The sequence below is a fragment of the Cervus elaphus genome, chromosome 12, assembly GCF_910594005.1.
Source record: "Cervus elaphus chromosome 12, mCerEla1.1, whole genome shotgun sequence".
In the NCBI taxonomy this organism is placed as follows: domain Eukaryota; kingdom Metazoa; phylum Chordata; class Mammalia; order Artiodactyla; family Cervidae; genus Cervus; species Cervus elaphus.
The window spans coordinates 26,636,477-26,655,569 of NC_057826.1; the positions used below are offsets into that span (position 1 = coordinate 26,636,477).

The 19,093-nt window shown below is 39.3% G+C and overlaps 1 protein-coding gene across 3 annotated transcripts in view; it reads left to right on the forward strand.

The window, feature by feature from the left end:
* Window positions 1-19,093, forward strand: part of PPP2R5E (protein phosphatase 2 regulatory subunit B'epsilon) — a 149,631-nt gene that overhangs the window by 114,253 nt on the left and 16,285 nt on the right. For all 3 annotated transcript variants that reach the window (XM_043921211.1, XM_043921214.1, XM_043921212.1), the window contains exons 6-10: window positions 13,754-13,884; window positions 14,034-14,093; window positions 16,522-16,630; window positions 18,285-18,338; window positions 18,442-18,492. In XM_043921211.1, the coding sequence (XP_043777146.1) occupies window positions 13,754-13,884; window positions 14,034-14,093; window positions 16,522-16,630; window positions 18,285-18,338; window positions 18,442-18,492 (405 nt within the window). The remainder of the gene's footprint in view (window positions 1-13,753; window positions 13,885-14,033; window positions 14,094-16,521; window positions 16,631-18,284; window positions 18,339-18,441; window positions 18,493-19,093) is intronic.

A 19,093-nucleotide genomic window follows, 5' to 3' on the forward strand; every position in this document is an offset into this window, starting at 1 on the left:
TCCCAAATTTGTTTTTTTGGTGAAATTTTCTGATAGTTTAAAAATCCTATTCAGAGTGAAGTAAAGCCATCTGCCTCATAGATCTAGCCTTCCAGCTGTCAGTATGCATTCTCTGCTCTAGACTGAGTCCTTAGTATCTGTCTCATTTGTTAGTTTTTGAAGTCTTCAATATGTGTCTGTTTGTCTTTAAGGATGACATCTAGATCTGAACACAGAGCTCTGAGTTTGGTCAGTCCAATGGAACTTAAGAGTCCGGGTCTGCATTCCTTGTCTGGATACTAGGGTTCTTAAAGGAGTCATCTCATTAGCTCTTCTTGCTGTTCTATGACACTGTTAATTTAGGTTAATAAGCTTATGGTCTTAACTGACTTTTTCTTTAAAAAACTTTTTTTATATTGGAGTATAGCCAGTTAGCAATGTTGTGATAGTTCAGGTGGATAGTGAAGGGACTCAGTCATACATACATATGTATTCATTCTCCCCAAACTCCCCTTCCATCCAGGCTGCCACATAGCATTGAGCAGAGAGTTCCATGTGTAATGCAGTAGGTCCTTGTTGGTTATCCATGTCCATCCCAAACTCCCTAACTATCCCTTTTCCCTATCATTCCCCCTGCCGCCCCGACCGGCAGCCATAGTTGACTGACTTCCAATTTAGTGTCATGCATTTTGTCATAGACCCATTTTCATTTTCCCTTGTTCTTGTTCATTTTGTGGTTAGCTTTTTTTTTTTTTATCTTAATATAGGATCTGACATATATTCCTATGAAGTATCTTATCTCCTCAACCTTCTGAAGTCTTTCTGGGTCTTGATTCTATCATCAACCTTTTTCACTCTGCCTTCCATCTGTATCACATTTGTGACTTTCTAAATATGCTAGCTATTGGCTTCATTAAAGCCACTGACTAAAATAGTTAAACTAGCCAGGATGGAGGATAGAAGCCTGTGGAGTGCTTTTAGCAACTTCCCTTTATTTTAGCACAAGTTCACTAATCAGAAGTCTTTGAATTCCATCCTTGAGCCAGTTAGAAATCGACTGTAGAATTTCATCCTCCTCTGATTCCAAATTTTGTTTATAAAGAGAGAGAGAGATTTTGTCCAATGCAATGGTAAAAGCTATTTTTTTTAGCTTTACATGTTTACAGGATTCCCCTCCTCTATGGACCTTGGAACTTTATCATAAGAAGGAATGCCGGAATTCTCTGGCTGTCCAGTGGTTAGGACTCCTGAGCTCTCACTGCCGAGGGCTTGAGTTCGATCCCTGATCAAACATTGCCACTGAGTGGTACTTGAATGTAGTCATGTGACTCAAACCATTGCATCATGTTAGAGATGAGCTGTCGTTCTGCCAGCTTCCATCTTCCATATTACCCTGTTCACTCATGTTGGTAACCTGTACAATTGGCCTCCCGTTCCTTTTCCTTCCCTAAGTTTGCCCAGCACCTTCTCGGAGAAGGGACTCAACCGTCTACCTGCTTCTCCTGAGATTCCTTCCTTGGACCTTTGGCCCCAACCTGGGACCTTCTGGCAATGGTGAGCCTTTTGGAGCTTGAGGCGTTATTGCTGCGATTCTGTCCTGTTATCCCCTGTCCCACCCGACCTCCCTCTTGCTCTGACCACCATGCCTAACCGTCCTCGAACTGGCAGGTCCTCTGTACGTCTGTGCTCTGTTGTCAGCTCATTCATTTTGCACACCGTCACTTTTCTCTACCCCACGGACTTGCATGGTATAGCCTGGTTCTAGTCTGTTTCTCTGTGACATGGGAACCCTTAGAATTTTCCCTTTTGCAAATCAGAATGACGCTCACTTTATTCCTTTTCTTTGAGCAGATAGATATCTTATTCTCTGTGAATTCTCAAAGATCTCAGAGAGTTTTGATGATCTTAATGCAGAACTTTTTTTATTCAGTTAGATATAATTTATTCTAGTTATAAGATTTACACTTTTGGTAGCAGCTAGCTAGATTCTTTACAGTCTGATTCCTCCATCCCCTAAAGCAAAATAAAAATTGGGCTATTTTAGCATGATGTAATGGAAAGAAAGCTAGAAAGCTCTGGATTTGAACCCTGACTCTCCTGTGTATCTACTTATATTTTAGGAGCTGAGAATATGACTGTGGCATAAGAAGAAACTGTATTTAAACCCTGTTTCTGCCTACTTGCAGTGTAACTTTCAGCAAGTTAATAAACTTGCTACCGAGCATGGATTTCCTCATTCATGACATAGGGATAATGGAATAAGTGAGATACTGTTCAGTAAAATAGAATATACCCCAAACTGACAGCTGTTAGATTTTCTTAATTGAATTGGCACGACAGATAAAACACAGGGCTCCCTACCTTCAATCTTTAAATAGGTACTGAAAACTTGGGCAGATTATTGACTATTCTGAGCCTGTGTTTTCTTCAGTAAAGTGACAATAACAGTCATCTCTCTTATAGCAAGTTAAAACAAAGTAGTAGGCTGTTAAGATGATAAAATAATATGACATATAAATGTCTGCTAGTATCGTATAAGAGGCCTAATATTTGCTCATTAAATATGAATTCCTCTTTTCATATATCCTCATTATATTACCTGTCCACATTGGCAGAATATCTTATTTTTCTTGATTCCAATATTAGTTTTATAATTTCCACCTTTTGAAATAATTTTAAAATTTATGTGAAACTTATAATAAAAATTTGCAAAGGCGGCTTGCATAAATGCAGAAATGTAGCATTCCTGGGTGGGAAGACTTGCCATCAAAGAAGTGTCCATAGAATCTCCAGATTAATCTGCACATTTAGTGCACTTCTAATTGAAATTTCAGTGTGTGTGTTTGTGTGTGTGTGCTACATCACTTCCGTCGTGTCTGATTCTGTGCAACCCTATGACCTGTAGCCTACCAGGCTCGTCTGTCCATGGGATTCTTCAGGCAAGAATACTGCAGTGGGTTGCCATGACCTCCTCCAAGGGATCATCCCGACCCAGGGTTCAAACCCACATCTCTAATGTATTCTGCATTGGCAGGTGGGTTCTTTACCACTAGCACCACTTAGGAAGCCCAAAATTTCAGTAGTTTCTTTACTTGAAAATTTCAGAGTTCATGAAATAAAACATTTTTGAAAAAGGAAACTAATGATACTTTATTGGACATTAAAACATACTATAAAGGCACATTAATTATAAAAGTAAGGTATGGGTACAGGCGACTAGAACATAATAGAGATTTGGGTGGAAAAGACTTTTTCTTGTTAGGGCTTTCCTGGTGGCTCAGATGGTGAAGAATCCACCTGCAATGTGGGAGGCTTGGGTTCGATCCCTGAGTTGGGAAGATCCCCTGTATGCCATAAGACTCTTAAAAATGCACAAATGAATAGACAGGTACCTACATCCCTATATATTAAATTGGTATAAAGCTCTGAATAGGAGATCTGATGGTATTCTATTGATGAAGATTGTGACTGAGCAATTCCATGAGAAATAGATATGTACACAAAGCAAAATATACAGGGATATTAAATCCATCATTGTTAATGATTATTAGAAAATTGGAAACAATTCAGCAGTTCCTCAGTAGGGTGTTAGTTGAATAAACTGGACATTCATTTAACAAAATATAGATCACTGAGTAAAAAGAATGAGATAGAGTTACACAGGATCTGTTTTTAAGTGGAACATGCACATTGTGGAACAGTAAAATATTTTGAACCTGCATCTGTTATTTTAGAGAAAAAGATTATTTGTCTCTGCAATAAAAAGTGTGAAAGGAGATACAGTACATTTTTGTTAATTATCTAGTAGGGTGTCAGATTATGTATGATGATCTTTTTAATTTTTGTGTTTCTCTATTTTTTCATTTTAAAGTATGATTGTGTATGTTGTAATTAATAAGAATAGTCAAAATATTTCCATTGCAACTACATTCTCATTTTGTTGCCTTGCATTTTTCATAAATGTCAGCTGATTCTGTGCATTATCTTTCTTAAGACTACTTTTACAAGACTGGGCCATTCTTTTACACTTAACATTTTTTATGTGTCCATCCGTTTATCTTTTGTGTATGTCCTTTTAAAGTCTGAATCTCAGAGGAAAGCTTCCTGTGTTTCCTCGAAAGCCTCTTTCAGTAACTCTTTTTTATCCAGGAAGAAATAGAAGATCTTAACAAACCCATCACAAGCAAGGAAATCGAAACTGTAATCAGAAATCTTCCAGCAAACTCTTTTTTAATTGATAATTCCTCAGCAGGAAGCAAAGTAGATTAGTGGTTAACTGTATAGAGAGGTTTGGATGCAGACTCTGCCATTTTTTAGTGCCTGACCTTGGGCAAATTATATAACTGCTGTGCCTCAGTGTCCTCCTCTGGAAAGTAGATTCAAAATATCCATAATTTGATAGTAATTACAAGGTTGTGTAGATTTAATAAGTGTGTTCATGTGTAAGTATGGAGAATAATTTCTGATCACTGTAACGATACAGTAAGTGTTACACTGCTGCGGTCACTACTGTTTTTGTTAGGATCACCTCTTGTTTTGAGAAGTTTCTTTGTCATTATTTTCTAGAACAGCCTTAGTCCCCAAAGTTATATATTAGTCTGTCATGCCTCACATAGCATGTTATCAATTTTTTGAGATCTGACTTCTACTAGTCTAAAACATCAAAAAGCCCTTTGGACTCTACTTGTATGGTTCTTCTCTGGCTGTGGGTTTTTTTTTTAAAGATGTTTAATATGGTCTCTTATCTTTGAATTCTTATCATTTCCACTTCACCAGCTGATTTCTTCCAGTCAGTGTTAGAAGTAAATGTTTAGTGCCAAGAACGTATACTTTTCGGTATGTGAGAACTGGGGAAAGCACGTTCAAATCTTCATAGAGGCCAGACAAGTGATATATAATGTAGTAGTCTGGGTTTGACAGAGAAGAGTTGATGGAAACAGTGGTGACCTAGAGAGCTTGGACCCTGCTGCTGCCAGTCCACTCCAGTCAACTGTTGGCTACTTGATAAGTGGGCCAAGTATTGCTAGATTCTTTTGATTTTTTTAGGAAAACCTGGAAGTCTGGATTTTTGTATGGGCCAGTCAGAACTATCTGTGACTTGTACCTTTGAAGGGTTTGCTGTTTTTTATTTCAGAATGGACTTCTGTTGTTCAGTCGCTAAGTTGTGTCCGACTCTTTGTGACCCTGTAGACGGCTGCACACCAGGCTTCCCTTTCACTGTCTCTTGGAGTTTGCTCAGAATGATGTCCATTGCATCAGTGATGCCATCCAACCATCTGTCTCATCCTCTGTTGCCCCCTTCTCCTCATACCCTCAATCTTTCCCAGCATCAGGATCTTTTCTAATGAGTCGGCTCTTCAAATCTGGTAGCCAAAGTGTTGGAACTTCAGCTTCAGCACCAGTCCTTCCAATGAATATTCAGGGTTGATTTCCTTCAGGATTTACTGGTTTGATCTTGCTGTTCAGGGGACTCTCAAGAGTCTCCTCCAGCACCATAATTCGAAAGCAGCCATTCTTTGGCACTCAGTCTGCTTTGTGGTTCAACATCTGTAAATGACTACTAGAAAAACCACAGCTTTGACTGTGCGCATCTTTGTCGGCAAAGTGATGTCTCTGTTTTTAAATACGCTGTCAAAGCTTGTCACAGGTTTTCTTCCAAGGAGCAAGTATCTTAATTTCATGACTGCAATGACCGTCCACAGTGATTTTGAAGTCCAAGAAAATAAAATCTGCTACTATTTCCATTTTTTCCTCATCTATTTGCCATGAAGTGATAGGACCGTATGCCATGATCTTAGCTTTTTTTCATGTTGAGTTTTAAACCAGCTTTTTCACTCTCACCTTCCTTCAGAGGCTCTTTAGTTCCTCTTTGCTTTCTGCCATTAGAGTGGTATCATCTGCATATCTGAGGTTGTTGATATCTCTCCTGGCAGTCTTGATTCCAGCTTGTGATTCATCCAGCCTTACATTTCACATGATGTACGCTGTATAGAGGTTAAATAAACAGTGACAGTATATAGCTGTGACGTACTCAGAATGACGTATTAACTAGCTTAAAGTTCATACTAATTTTTGTTAAATCTAGGTTTACATATCGTTTAGCATTTGTTATGTACTTAATCTAAGTCTTTACATAAGGAAGCTGTCAGAGACTTCAGAGATAGTCGATTGATTACATAGTGCACTGTGTCCAGGGTAATGTTGATTTTAGACTTAGGTAACTTAAGCTATAAGTGTGTAGGCTTGCCTAGACTTATGAAACAACCTTGTCTGTTCCCAATAAAGATAAATTTCACCTGTGTTAGTTGGGCAAATGGTTCGTTTTTGACACTTCACACCCCCAAGACCAAAAATGAATCATCAAACCTTGAATTATTTCACTGGGTGGATTATTGTGGCAGGAATTGAGTAGTGAATTTCTAAAGAGTGCTTTCAACCACTCTGCAAGTCTGAAAAGTAGTCAGTGGTTGCTAAGAGACATACTATTCAAGTATCTCCATAAACATATGTACTGTTGGAGATGGCTGGCTAATAACTTGTTCTTCACATGTGCAGTTATATTTAGCTGAAAGGTGCTGTAATTTTCATGCAAATTATGCAAATCTTCCAGCCTGTCCTTGATAGTGACCTTTTGTTATTGTGTTTTAAAAACTGAAGACAAATTGGACACGACATAAAACCAACTTGTGAAAGAATTTTAGATTCTAACGTGAAATAAAATTCACAAACCTTGAATCTCAGCCCTAATGCAAAGAACTATTTTCCAAACAAGTTCCCTGAGTGTGTCAAAATGTTTACATTTCTCTCTCAATAGTCTTTAGCAAATAAAACTTAAGAGTTTATTTCTACCAGGAATTTTATCAGATAGCCATTACCAGTGAACAGTAAATTACTCCATCTCATCTGTCCAACCTGTAACTCAGAAACCTTAAAAAAGGGCTTTACTGCTCTGACTCCTGCATCCAAAGCCAGCTTTGTGGGGATGCAGTTCATGCTGGGGCAGAGGGCCCTGTGCTTAGAAGGCACTTGTTCATGGTTTAATGCTTTGCTGTTGCTGTCTTGAAATTCTTAACACTTTTTGAACAAAGAGTAAGGCATTTTCATTTTGCACTGGGCCCACAAATTATGTAGCTAGTCCCTGCCTGTATCCCACTAAGTGCATCGTTATGGAGCATAACCACTCTTTCTTGAGATGCCGACCAAATTGATTGTCTTAAAATTTTTAATTGCAGGGTTTTCTTAATGCTTAAGGGAGACAGAATGGACTTCTCTACTTTGTAGGAAAAATGCTGAAATTAGGAAAATAAAAGCATGTGACTTGGTGGAGTTGTTCATGTTTGTATGACTTAAACCTTTGAAATTTTTATACTGAGTTTCAAAGTTCCTGAAGTCAGAATTGCTAGAAGCTTATAATGTAAGCTTGTGTACACTGTACTTGCACATTTGCTGCCCCATAGTTCATTTCATATGTTGGTCCTCTTGAGTTGTTATGATACATGGGAGTCAGGCTGCGGTTGGCTCTTGTTTCTTGGTTCTTGGCTCTTTTCTCCAGGTGCCTTTTTATTTGATTGAGGTGAAGGTATTAGGAAGATAGTATTTTTTCATGTAGCAGAATTTGTTCTTCAGTCACTTAGTTGTGTCAGACTCCTTGCAACCCCATGGACTGCAGCACGCCAGGCTTCCCTGTCTCTCACCATCTCCCGGAGCTTGCTCAAACTCATGTCCATTGAGTCAGTGATGCCATCTCATCCTCTGTCTTTCCCTTCTCCTCCTGCCTTCAATCTTTCCCAGCATCAGGGTCTTTGCTAATGAATTGGCTCTTTGCATCAGGTGGCCAGACTATTGGAGTTTCAGCTTCAGCATCAGTCCTTCTAATGAATATTCAGGGTTAATTTTCTTTAGGATTGATTGGCTTGATCTTCTTGTAGTCCAAAGGACTCTCTTTGTAGTCCAGCACCACAGCTCACAAGCATTGGTTCTTCTGCGTTCAGCCTTCTCTACGATCCAACTCTCACATCCATACATGACTACTGGAAAAACCATGGCTTTGACTATACAGACATTTGTTGGCAGAGTAATGTCTCTGCTTTTTAATATGCTGTTTAGGTTTGTCATAGCTTTTCTTCCAAATAGCAGTGTAGCAGAATAGCTTAAGTTAAGTAAAAGCTTGACATGTAGAGATCTGATTTTAGTTTAGATTTAAAACATTTAGAATACTAATTTCATTGATTATTTACTCTTTCTTTACATGAACTAGAGCTGGGCAGTTGGTTCTTTATTGCAGAAGAGGATAATGGGCTTTTTGTTTCAAGTCTCTTGCTCACACATTTTATAAAGAAAAGTAGCAGTTCCTGCCTGATCCTTCCCCAACCCAGAGTCTCATTCCCTGGAAGTAACCACATTCAAGCTGTCTCCTTGTGTGTATCTCAGTACTTCTAAACAGCATTCTTAATGCTGTTTCTTGATTTTTTAAAATCTGTTCCTACTATAAGCTGTTACATGTCTGCCTTTATATCTCCCTCCTCTCCATCTTTCCAGTACAGTCAGAAAATTTAATTAAATCAAATTGCAGTATTTTACAGTCAAACAACATGACTGTGTACATGTTGTTCAGAGCAAAGGCACACATTCTGCCATAATGACATTTGTTTTCTTGTAGGGTTGTTTTTTTTTTTAAAATAAAAACCCTAGAATTAGTAGTTACCTGATTTTTCACTTGCTTGCTTCCTTATGTTGCGGTCATCAGTTCATTCGTTCATTCTTTGAGAGTGTCGTGCAGCTCTTATTCTGGCCCACACTGACAACTAGTCTTTTGCTTTTGTATTTTCCTTGGAGGAGGCCTTCTTCCTGGAGCCCAAGTCATGCTGCTCTGGTTGGCACTTCAGGCTGTGTCCACAGTGGCCATCCTGGGACTTCCCTCTGCCCCTTTTCTGACTGTGTCTTTACTTGCTTCATTTCCTTTCATTTTGGTGGGCTACATCCTCTAGATGCTTCCGTGGAAAGCATGGATGGGATGTACATTTTTTGATACCCGCTTCTCTGCCCTGGTGGCTTAGACAGTAAAGTGTCTGCCTACAACGTGGGAGATCTGGGTTCAACCCCTGGGTCGGGAAGATCTCCTGGAGAAGGAAATGGCAACCCACTCCAGTATTGTTGCCTGGAAAACCCCATGGACGGAGGAGCCTGGTAGACTACAGTCCATAGGGTCGCAAAGAGTCAGACATGACTGAGCGACTTCACTTCACTTCTCTGAAAATGTCTTTATTCTCCCCACATAACTTGATTGACATTTTGATCTGCTAGTTTTCTTGTCTTCTTTCTTCTGTATACTTTATCATTTGGTTATACTTTCAAGCTAGATTTGCTCACTTTAATGCATAGACCTTCTGAAATTTTTATTTCTGTTGCATCTTGAATTTTAAGTGTGCTATTTTATTTCCTGAATATTCATCTGTAATAGCATTCTGTTTTTGTTTCAAAGATCTAGTAGATTTATTTATTTTGAGGATGTTATAGATTCTTTTATTTCCAGTTTTTTCCACTCTTGCACTGTTTCCTCTGAATTCTTTATGATTGTTTTTTGAGGAATGTTCTGTATCTTTTATGTTAGAGTCTTTGGTGATCTTAGACTATATTCGTAGTTGTTGTTTAGCTGGTAGGTCGTGTCCAACTCTTTTGTGACCTTGTGGACTGTCGCCTACCAGGCTTCTCTGTTCATGGGATTTCCCAGGAAGGAATACTGGACTGGGTTGCCATTTCCTTCTGCAGGGGATTTTCCCCAACCCAGAGATCAGACCTGCGTCTCCTGTGTTGGCAGGCAGGTTCTTTATGACTGAGCCACCAGGGAAGCCCTATATTCATAGTTAACATGTTAGTTTTTAAAAAAAGACCTCTTAAAATCTGTATCTGTGTGTGTGTTTGTGTGTGCATGTGTGTGTGCATGGGTGCATGTGTACACACATGCACAAGTGGGAAACACTTGGCACCTTGGGCAGAGGCCTTGCCATTTAATTGAGAAACCTTCAGATATTAGTATATCTGTAGCTGTTTCCTCTTGAGACTGTCCATTTCCCCCATAAGGAACTTTCTAACCTCCTGCCTCAGTCAGAACTGATACTTCGTCAGGGAAGGGCCTGGCAAAGATAATGCTCTTCAGCATGCAGAATTTTATTAAATTCCATTGTTTTCAATAAATGTTTTACTTCAGCCTATATCTGATGTCCTCAAGACTAGAGACTCGCTCGTTTATTCTCTCCAGGCCTTGAGTGTAAATCTTCAGTCAACTGCATGGGACGGAGGATCCAGGAGATCTTGTTACTCTTCCTCCAAACTTTCAATCAGCTCTCCTGTTTCTAGCTCCTCACAACCTTGCCATCAAATATATCTGGTGCCTTCAGTTCTTATGCCTTTTAAGGGTTCTCTGGTGTGAACTGGCTTGCTTCTTGTTGGCTTGCCTCCCTGCTGGCAGAATGGAAAAACACTGAGCAGAGTGGAGAAAGAGGAAGCCTAAGATAGTGACCCCTTGCCATCCACTTTCCATCTTTGAGAGATGTGCAGATTTGTCTGATCTGCTCCCCAGTCCTCTCTACCCCATGGATTTCTTGCATTTTTATTCCTTTACTCTCATTTAAGAAGAGAGAGGTTCAACCCCTCTAGTCTAACTGACAGACCCTGACTACCTTTTTCAATTTGTCCTTTACATTTCACTGTAGATTTATGATGAGGTTCAAAGGAGGTTGTTGGGCTAAGTCACTGGGCAGTTATCTCTGTCAACTCCAGGATGGCTGGTTTTGTAAAGTAGGAGACAGCATGTTGACAGGTCTGTCTTTGCTCTGTAAGCACCTTGGAAACTCTCCAGCTTCATTTCTTTGACAACAAGTTGCCTGTTACATTGTAGAGAGCACAGTCTACCTAGGGATTTACAGATACTGGATTATATTTTACATTGCTTTTTTTTTGTGGGGAGTATTTGGAGTTTATATATGACTATGCACACAAATATTACTTGGTTTTGGAAATTAAATCTCATCCCACTCCCTTCTTTTTGGGCCTACACACAATTCTATCTTTTCTTTTGCCTCATATATCATGAAATAATTGAGTGTGTTCTGTAGTGCCACAGAAAAGTAGTTTGTATACTACAATTCATCTTTCTCAAAGAACATAGTGTATATATATATATATATATATATATATAATTTGTGCCTTTAAGACTGGCTCAGGTTAGGTGCCTGGTAATACATTTTCTTTGAGGGCCTAATGAAACACTAATTTAACACATTAGTTAAATAATTTTTGTTTAATTATTATGTGTTCATCAGACTCTTAAGATTAACAATGAACAGTACATAAGCATGGTTGATTCAAGTTTTGCTAGCATTACACCCCCTCAGACCTTCTCCTGTGTTAGTTACAGATTACTCATTAAGCCTTTTTACAACACTTAAAAATAGAAACCAAATTAAAAAAATAGAACTCAAAGGTTAATTATTTCTGTTAACATGGAATGGAATGAATGGGTCAGTTAGAAATTTGTCATTTTCTGCAGGTAGTGGTAAGAAATAACAAACCCACGGGGCCTTTTTTGCCCGTAGGGTTCACATCTGTCTTTCACTGTTTCCTGTAGAAATGTGTAGTTGACTTTCTCATTGCTTTCCTGTGGGCTCCATGTTTATTCATGTCTGTGTGTGTATGAGTGTGTGCGTGCATGCCCCCAGCAACGGAGATGGTCATGGTCCCTGGTATATGCAGAGATTGATTGATTGGCTGGCTGGTTGATTGTATGACTAAGTAGGCAGAGAGATGGCAGGTATTTTAACCACATCTTATATTTTGATAGGCTGCAGGCGAAGGTATGTACTATTGAATCTGCCATGAACACTTTCTTCACCTCTGGCTCCTAGTTTCTTCATGGATGTCACTTCGTGTAGAAGTCTTACCTGATCACTCCACTTCTCCCAAATAGAGTAGATGTTGCTGCTGTGTATTTATCTAGTATCCCGAGTCACTTGCCATGGTGTTTATTTCCGTGTATTCCTCATTACACTAGGTCTGTAAAAGCAGTGTCTCTATTGCTCATCATTTTGTCCCTGAGACTGTGCCCATTGCAGGGCGACATGCTCATTTGAAATATTCAAGTTTTGAATGGATGGATGGATGACATTGTACAGTCAAAAATTTTGTCTGTCTCACTGCCCAATTTTGAAGACTGTTCTTCAGTTTGTGCTTTTTTTTGGCCTGTTGTTCAAACAAAAGTAGATAATTTTTTTGAATCCGGCCCACCAAGTTCTTCTGCTGTCAGTCCCAGGCTCAGTCTTTAATCACCTGAAGTCATGTTTAAGTGTGTCTTGACAGCTTTTTTTTTTTGGTAATTACAGTAGTCTGCATTCATTTGTATGGTGTCTATATGCTCATGAAATGTTTTGCTATAAAGTTAACATCAGAACTATGAGTTCTGTTTATTGCAATGATAATGAAGGTATGAAGAATTCAGTAAAATTCAAACCAGTCTCCAAGTTTGTTCTTCAGGTAGAGGAACCTTCCTATTATCATTAAAAAAAAAAAAAAAGTAGCCTTACTGAGATATAATTCATTTACTGTAAAATTCAGTCTTTTAAAGTTTATAATTTAATGTTTAATATATTCTACAGAGTTTAATCATCACTGTCATGTAATTGCAGAACACTTTCTATCATTTCAAAAACAAATGCCATGCTTCTTAGTGGTCACTCCTCATTCTGCTTTCTGTCTCTACGGACTTGCCTGTTCTGGATATTTCAATGAAATCACACACTATGTGGCCTCTTTGTGTCTGGCTTTTTTTTTTTTTTTTTGCTTGGCATGATGTTTGAGAGGCGTACCCATGTGGTAACATATTTCAGTATGTCATTCCTTTTCATGCCTGCATAATATTCCACTGTAGCACACTTTGCAGCAGTTGATGGGTATTTGGGTTACTTTACTTTTTGGCTGTCATGAATCATGCTGCAGTGGACATTCATGTGCAGGTTTTTGTGTTGGCATATGTTTTCAGTTCTGATAAGATGTGATCTTATCAGGATTCAGTTATTGCCTTTAGATTATAAATGATTGGAAGCTTGAAAAATGTCATTCATGTATAACATACATACGGAAATCATAACTATTCACATCAGTGGGTATTTATAAAGTGAACATACCCATGTAATAAGATCCAGGATCTCAGAAGAGAATGTTGCCAGTGTTCTTGGGAACTTTTTGATGTTTGCTTTGGTTTAGGTTATCTCAGTTTACTTGTATGCTCTGGGAGAGCTGAAAGCCTGGCTGTATCTTTGAAACATAAGCTCAGTAGATGACTTATGCCACAAAAGTGTGGTGATTGAAGTAATGGACTCTAGGGTCCCGACTGCTTGGGTTCAGATTCTAGTTCTACCACTTCTCATCTTTGTGCCCCAATTTCCTCTTCTGTAAAATGGGAATAAGACTACCTTATAAGGAGTATTAAGTAGGTTGTTTAGAAAATTGCCTGCTGATCATACTAAGTGCTATATGTGTGTTACCTAATATTATAATTACTGTTATTGTTCTTTTTGTGCATCTCTTCTCTATAGAGTATGAGCCCCTTGTCTGACTGACTTATCCCTGCATTCCCAAAGGCTAGCGCTATGCTTGTCACATAATAGATTTTTAATAATGTTTTGAAGAAGGAAGAGATTTTAAATAACACGTGGCAGAATTTCTAAATCCTTTGCTGAAACCGCTTTTGACAACTACACTATTTTTTTGTTTACAACAGCTTTTGGAGCTGTTTGACAGCGAAGACCCTCGGGAACGGGACTACTTAAAAACAGTCTTACACAGAATTTATGGCAAGTTTCTTGGTCTTAGAGCATTTATCCGAAAACAGATTAACAATATTTTTCTAAGGTAAGTGGAGGGAAGAGAAGCAAAGTTGATGGTTTTATAGAAGTATTAAGTAACCTCAAATATTTGAACATGGTGTACTGACTTTTTCTCTTTTTCTTTCTCTTTCCTCTTCTCCCCTTCCCTCCCCTTTCTTTCCTCTCTCTTTTTAGGTTTGTTTATGAAACAGAACACTTCAATGGTGTAGCTGAACTGCTGGAAATATTAGGAAGGTAAGCACCGTTGCTACTCTCAGGTGAATATTGCTGTGATGGTTAGGGTCAGGTGGCTCGGGGAGACGCTGCCCCGGATCCCTGCTGTGTGTTCATCAGGTCTCATTTGTGCTTATAGCATGCTTCCCAACTGACCCTACAAAACATAGTTTTGTGTTCCCCTGCTTTCATAATTATACATTGCATTGCTAATTGTTTTGGCAAGAGAGTTCCAGAAAAACATCTATTTCTGCTTCCTTGACTATGCCAAAGCCTTTGACTTTGACTGTGTGGATCACAATCAACTGTGGAAAATTCTTAAAGAGATGGGAATACCAGACCACCTGACCTGCCTCTTGAGAAACCTGTATGCAGGTCAGGAAGCAACAGTTAGAACTGGACATGGAACAACAGGACTGGTTCCAAATAGGAAAAGGAGTACGTCAAGGCTGTATATTGTCACCCTGCTTATTTAACTTATATGCAGAGTACATCATGAGAAACGCTGGGCTGGAAGGAGCACAAGCTGGAATCAAGATTGCCGGGAGAAATATCAACAACCTCAGATATGCAGATGACACCACCCTTATGGCAGAGAGTGAAAAGGAACTAAAAAGCCTCTTGATGAAGGTGAAAGAGGAGAGTGAAAAAGATGGCTTAAAGCTCAACATTCAGAAAATCATTATTTTCTGAAACAGAAGATCATGGCATCTGGTCCCATCACTTCATGGGAAGTAGATGGAGAAACTGTGGAAACAGTGTCAGACTTTATTTTTCTGGGCTCCAAAATCACTGCAGATGGTGATTGCAGCCATGAAATTAAAAGACGCTTACTCCTTGAAAGGAAAGTTATGACCAACCTAGACAGCATATTAAAAAGCAGAGACATTACTTTGCCAACAAAGGTCCGTCTCGTCAAGGCTATGGTTTTTCCAGTAGTCATGTATGGATGTGAGAGTTGGACTGTGAAGAAACCTGAGCGCCGAAAAATTGATGCTTCTGAACTGTGGTGTTGGTGAAGACTCTTGAGAATCCCTTGGACTGCAAGGAGATCCAGCCAGTCCATCCTAAAGGAGATCAGTCCTGGGTGTTCATTGGAAGGACTAATGCTGAAGCTGAAACTCCAATACTTTGGCCACCTCATGTGGAGTTGACTCATTGGAAAAGACCCTGATGCTGGGAGGGGTTGGGGGCAGGAGGAGAAGGGGACGACAGAGGATGAGATGGTTGGATGGCATCACCGACTCGATGGACACGAGTTTGAGTAAACTCTGGGAGTTTGTGATGGACAGGGAGGCCTGGCGTGCTAGGATTCATGGGGTCTCAAAGAGTCAGACACGACTGAGCGACTGAACTGAATTATTTTGGAATGACAGAAAGAGCCCACAGTTTATTCATTATTCATCTAATCACCATCAGACCAGTTACCCAAACATCTTCTTGTCCGTTTCGTTTCTCTGCCATCATTTTCTAAAGCAGGTTTATAATAAATTAGAGGGACATCCCTGGTGGCACAGTGGCTGAGAATCTGCCTGCCAGTGCAGGGGATGTGGATTTGATCTGGTCTGGGAAGATTTCACGTGGTGTGGGAAGCTAAAGCCTGTGCGCCACAACTTCTGAGCCCACACTGTAGAGCCCACAAGCTGCAGCTACTGAGCCCCCGTGCTACAAGTACTGAAGGCTGCACACCCAGAGCCTGTGCTCCGCAATAAGAGAAGCCACCACGAAGAGAAGCCTGTGCACTGCAACCAAGAGTAGCCCCCGCTAACTGCAACTAGAGAAATGCCGCACACAGCAGGGAAGACCCAGCTGAGCCAAAAATAAATAAATACATTATTATTATTTTTAATAAATACATTATTTTTTAAAAAATTAGAAAGATTGCCATGTTCAAAGGGTCCATGTACCAGGTGTAGTTCTTGAACAGCTGATGCCTGGAATAGTGAAATGAACTGGGGAGAGACACCTGTGGTTGGGTTTCCACACACAAGGGAGTCTAATGTAGCTGGACAATGTGATTACTTGGTCTGTCCTCCTGATATGAGGAGAGAGAGAAGGTGGAATCACTTGGTTCCCTTTAGGACTTCCCACGGGTGGGCTTTATAGCTTGGGGTAATCTTGGCATGAGCAGATTTCAGGGATGGGAAGGAACACTTTCTGGAAATGGAAAGGGTCATCAGTGAACCAGGCCGGTGATTATTTGGGGAAGGATAAGAGGGAAGGAAAAATAAAGAGTTGTTGTTACAAAAGCTTTTGGGAACTATGCATCTTCTACTTAAAGATATTCTTTAAAGCAACTGAGAGGACTTGAATGCCACTGGGGTGGGTTTTGGTTTGTTCTGGATCAAACATAAACTGATTAAGATATAGCCTGATCTCACAAGAACAGCATCTCAATTTAGCTTGTTGTGGTAATATCACTAATTCGTGTCTCTTTTCTTTTTCCTAGTATTATCAATGGCTTTGCTTTACCTCTTAAGGCAGAACACAAACAGTTCCTGGTGAAAGTGTTGATCCCTTTGCACACTGTCAGGAGCCTATCACTCTTCCATGCCCAGGTAGAATTTTGTACAACTACTTTTGGAAGCACAATAAATTTTGTAAACCCAGTGTTTTGTTGTTCTTGTTATTTACTTAATTTAAACAAAAGGCTTGTGAAAGTTAAAAATATTCCCCAAAGCAAGTAAAATGTGTATCTATTTGCCTGTGTATAGGAGAATCATGGAAATTATTTCTTAAGTGGGAACAGCAGTTGCTTAATCATCTCATCTTACAGAGAGAACTTAGATAGTTGCCCAAGTTCACAATCATATATTCAGCAGGTTGCGTGTGATAAACATGTATATGGGCTTTTCGGATTTAAACCTTTGGACGAATGTAATCATTTTGGAATGTTCTCAAATCTTTTAGCCCATCCTCTTCTTGCGTTAGTCTATCCTTGTTCTTTTTACCCCCTCTTCTACTTCATTCACCATTTCTTTCTCACTTTCTCTATACAGATAACACTCTCACAAGAAAACAAATCAGTCAGTATTTGCACTTTAGCCTCCATTACTTTAAAAAGCATACCCTGTGTAGTACCCCCATTCTGATTTCCCTGCTAACACTTCCTTGCATGGTAAGCATGTCACTAGGAGGTAGATTTATGATATCATGGCATTTTAATTTTAGCATTTCAAACCTCTGATATGCCCCCTCCCTGTAATGGGAATGTTTTGAGTTTTCATAAAAATGTAACACATCTTTCAGAGTAGTGTTCTTGTTTAAATGTGAAATAGTGTGTTTCGAGGAAAAATTAGTCCATATGCTTCTGATTTAGAACACCATCAAAATGTTTCACAAGAGTGAATTTCTTGTCCAAGAATCTTTCCGAGCCCCTTTGCTGATCTTGCCTTGAGTTTTTGAAATAGGATATCACACTTCATGATCATTTAAAAAAAATTCTTACCTTGGTGAGTTAGCATCAGATGTAGAACTCTTCTTGTTTGTTCAGGGTTCTATCCATGGCAGCTACAACCTTTTAAATCTTTCCATGAAACTATTTCAGCTTGCATGTGCCATTTCAGGTGGTCAGCAATGTTTTCAGTGAAGTGCCTTCTTCTCAGATAGGACTCTTTGGAACCCCAGTAAAACCCCATATCGTTAATGTTCCAGCAAAGAGAAAAGAAACCCATGAGATGTAGCTCAAACTCTATGTAGACGAGATACTTTAAGAATATACTGAAAAAAGAAAAAGAAAAAAAAAAAAGAATATACTGGATGTGGTATTTCACCTCTGCTTTTCATTAACTGACTACTTCATGTCCCCACATTCTTTTTAAAAAAATTTCCCTGGAGCCTTATTAGTGTCAATCTTTGAGTTGAAAAAGTAGCTTCTTATTTTTCTTTATATGTATTTTATTTTTTAAATGAATTGAATGTGAAGTTATTAAAACCAGACTTTGGAAGCTTTTTAGGGCTTTTTAATAATACATCTTTGAGCCTTGAGTATATATAATTTCTTTTTTTTTTTTTCATTTATTTTTATTAGTTGGAGGCTAATTACTCTGGGAAGACCCAGAGGGATCGGGGTGGAGAGGGAGGTGGGAGGTGGGGTCAGGATGAGGAATACATGTAAATCCTTGGCTGATTCATGTCAATGTATGGCAAAAACCACTACAATATTGTAAAGTAGAATTTCTAATTTTGTCTTGTGTTTGCTTGTTTTTCCAGCTGGCATATTGCATAGTACAGTTTCTGGAGAAAGATCCTTCACTCACAGAACCAGTAAGTATTTTTTCCATAATTTTAAAAAACTTCAGAAAAACCACTTTTCATGGAGTATGTAAGAAAAATTAAGTGCAATTTGTTTTTCTCCTTTTCATTTTAGGTTATTAGGGGATTAATGAAATTTTGGCCCAAAACATGTAGTCAAAAAGAGGTAAGTGTTCAGTGTCAGTGTGTTAATAACTTACTAGAGCACTGAGATAATAGGCGTCTGTAAAAATGCATTATCTTAGCTAATCCTCATGGTAACCTCAGAATAAGGCAGGGCTGTAAATATTCTCATTTTACTAGTTATGAAATTGACATTTAGAGGTTAAGTAGCCTTCCTGGGTACACTAAGTTTAGGTGGTTAGGCCAGAGCCCGCCCCCCCCGATTCCTGCACCCTGGGCTTTTATCCTGGTCTGCTCACCGATGTCCGCTTCCTAGTGACCACCTACAGAGGATGGAGGCTTTGCTGTCACTGTTGATAGATGCTGTAGCAACCTGCCCAGATACCCACTTTAAAGCATCATGTGGGTGAGATCTTACTATGCACAATCTTAAAATATATTGCAGACCTTTAGTTTCAGCTGTTCACAAGTGGCCCTGGAAATCTCTGATTTATAATCATTTGTACTTTGGCCAAGACCTCACTGGGCATGTGCAGTGTGAGGTTGTGGCGGAAGCGAGTCTCTTTGTGAAGTGAGCCTAGCTGAGCGCCAGATCTATACCACCTTTTCTTAAAGGTTAGAAACCATGTGGAAAAGGGTCCAGA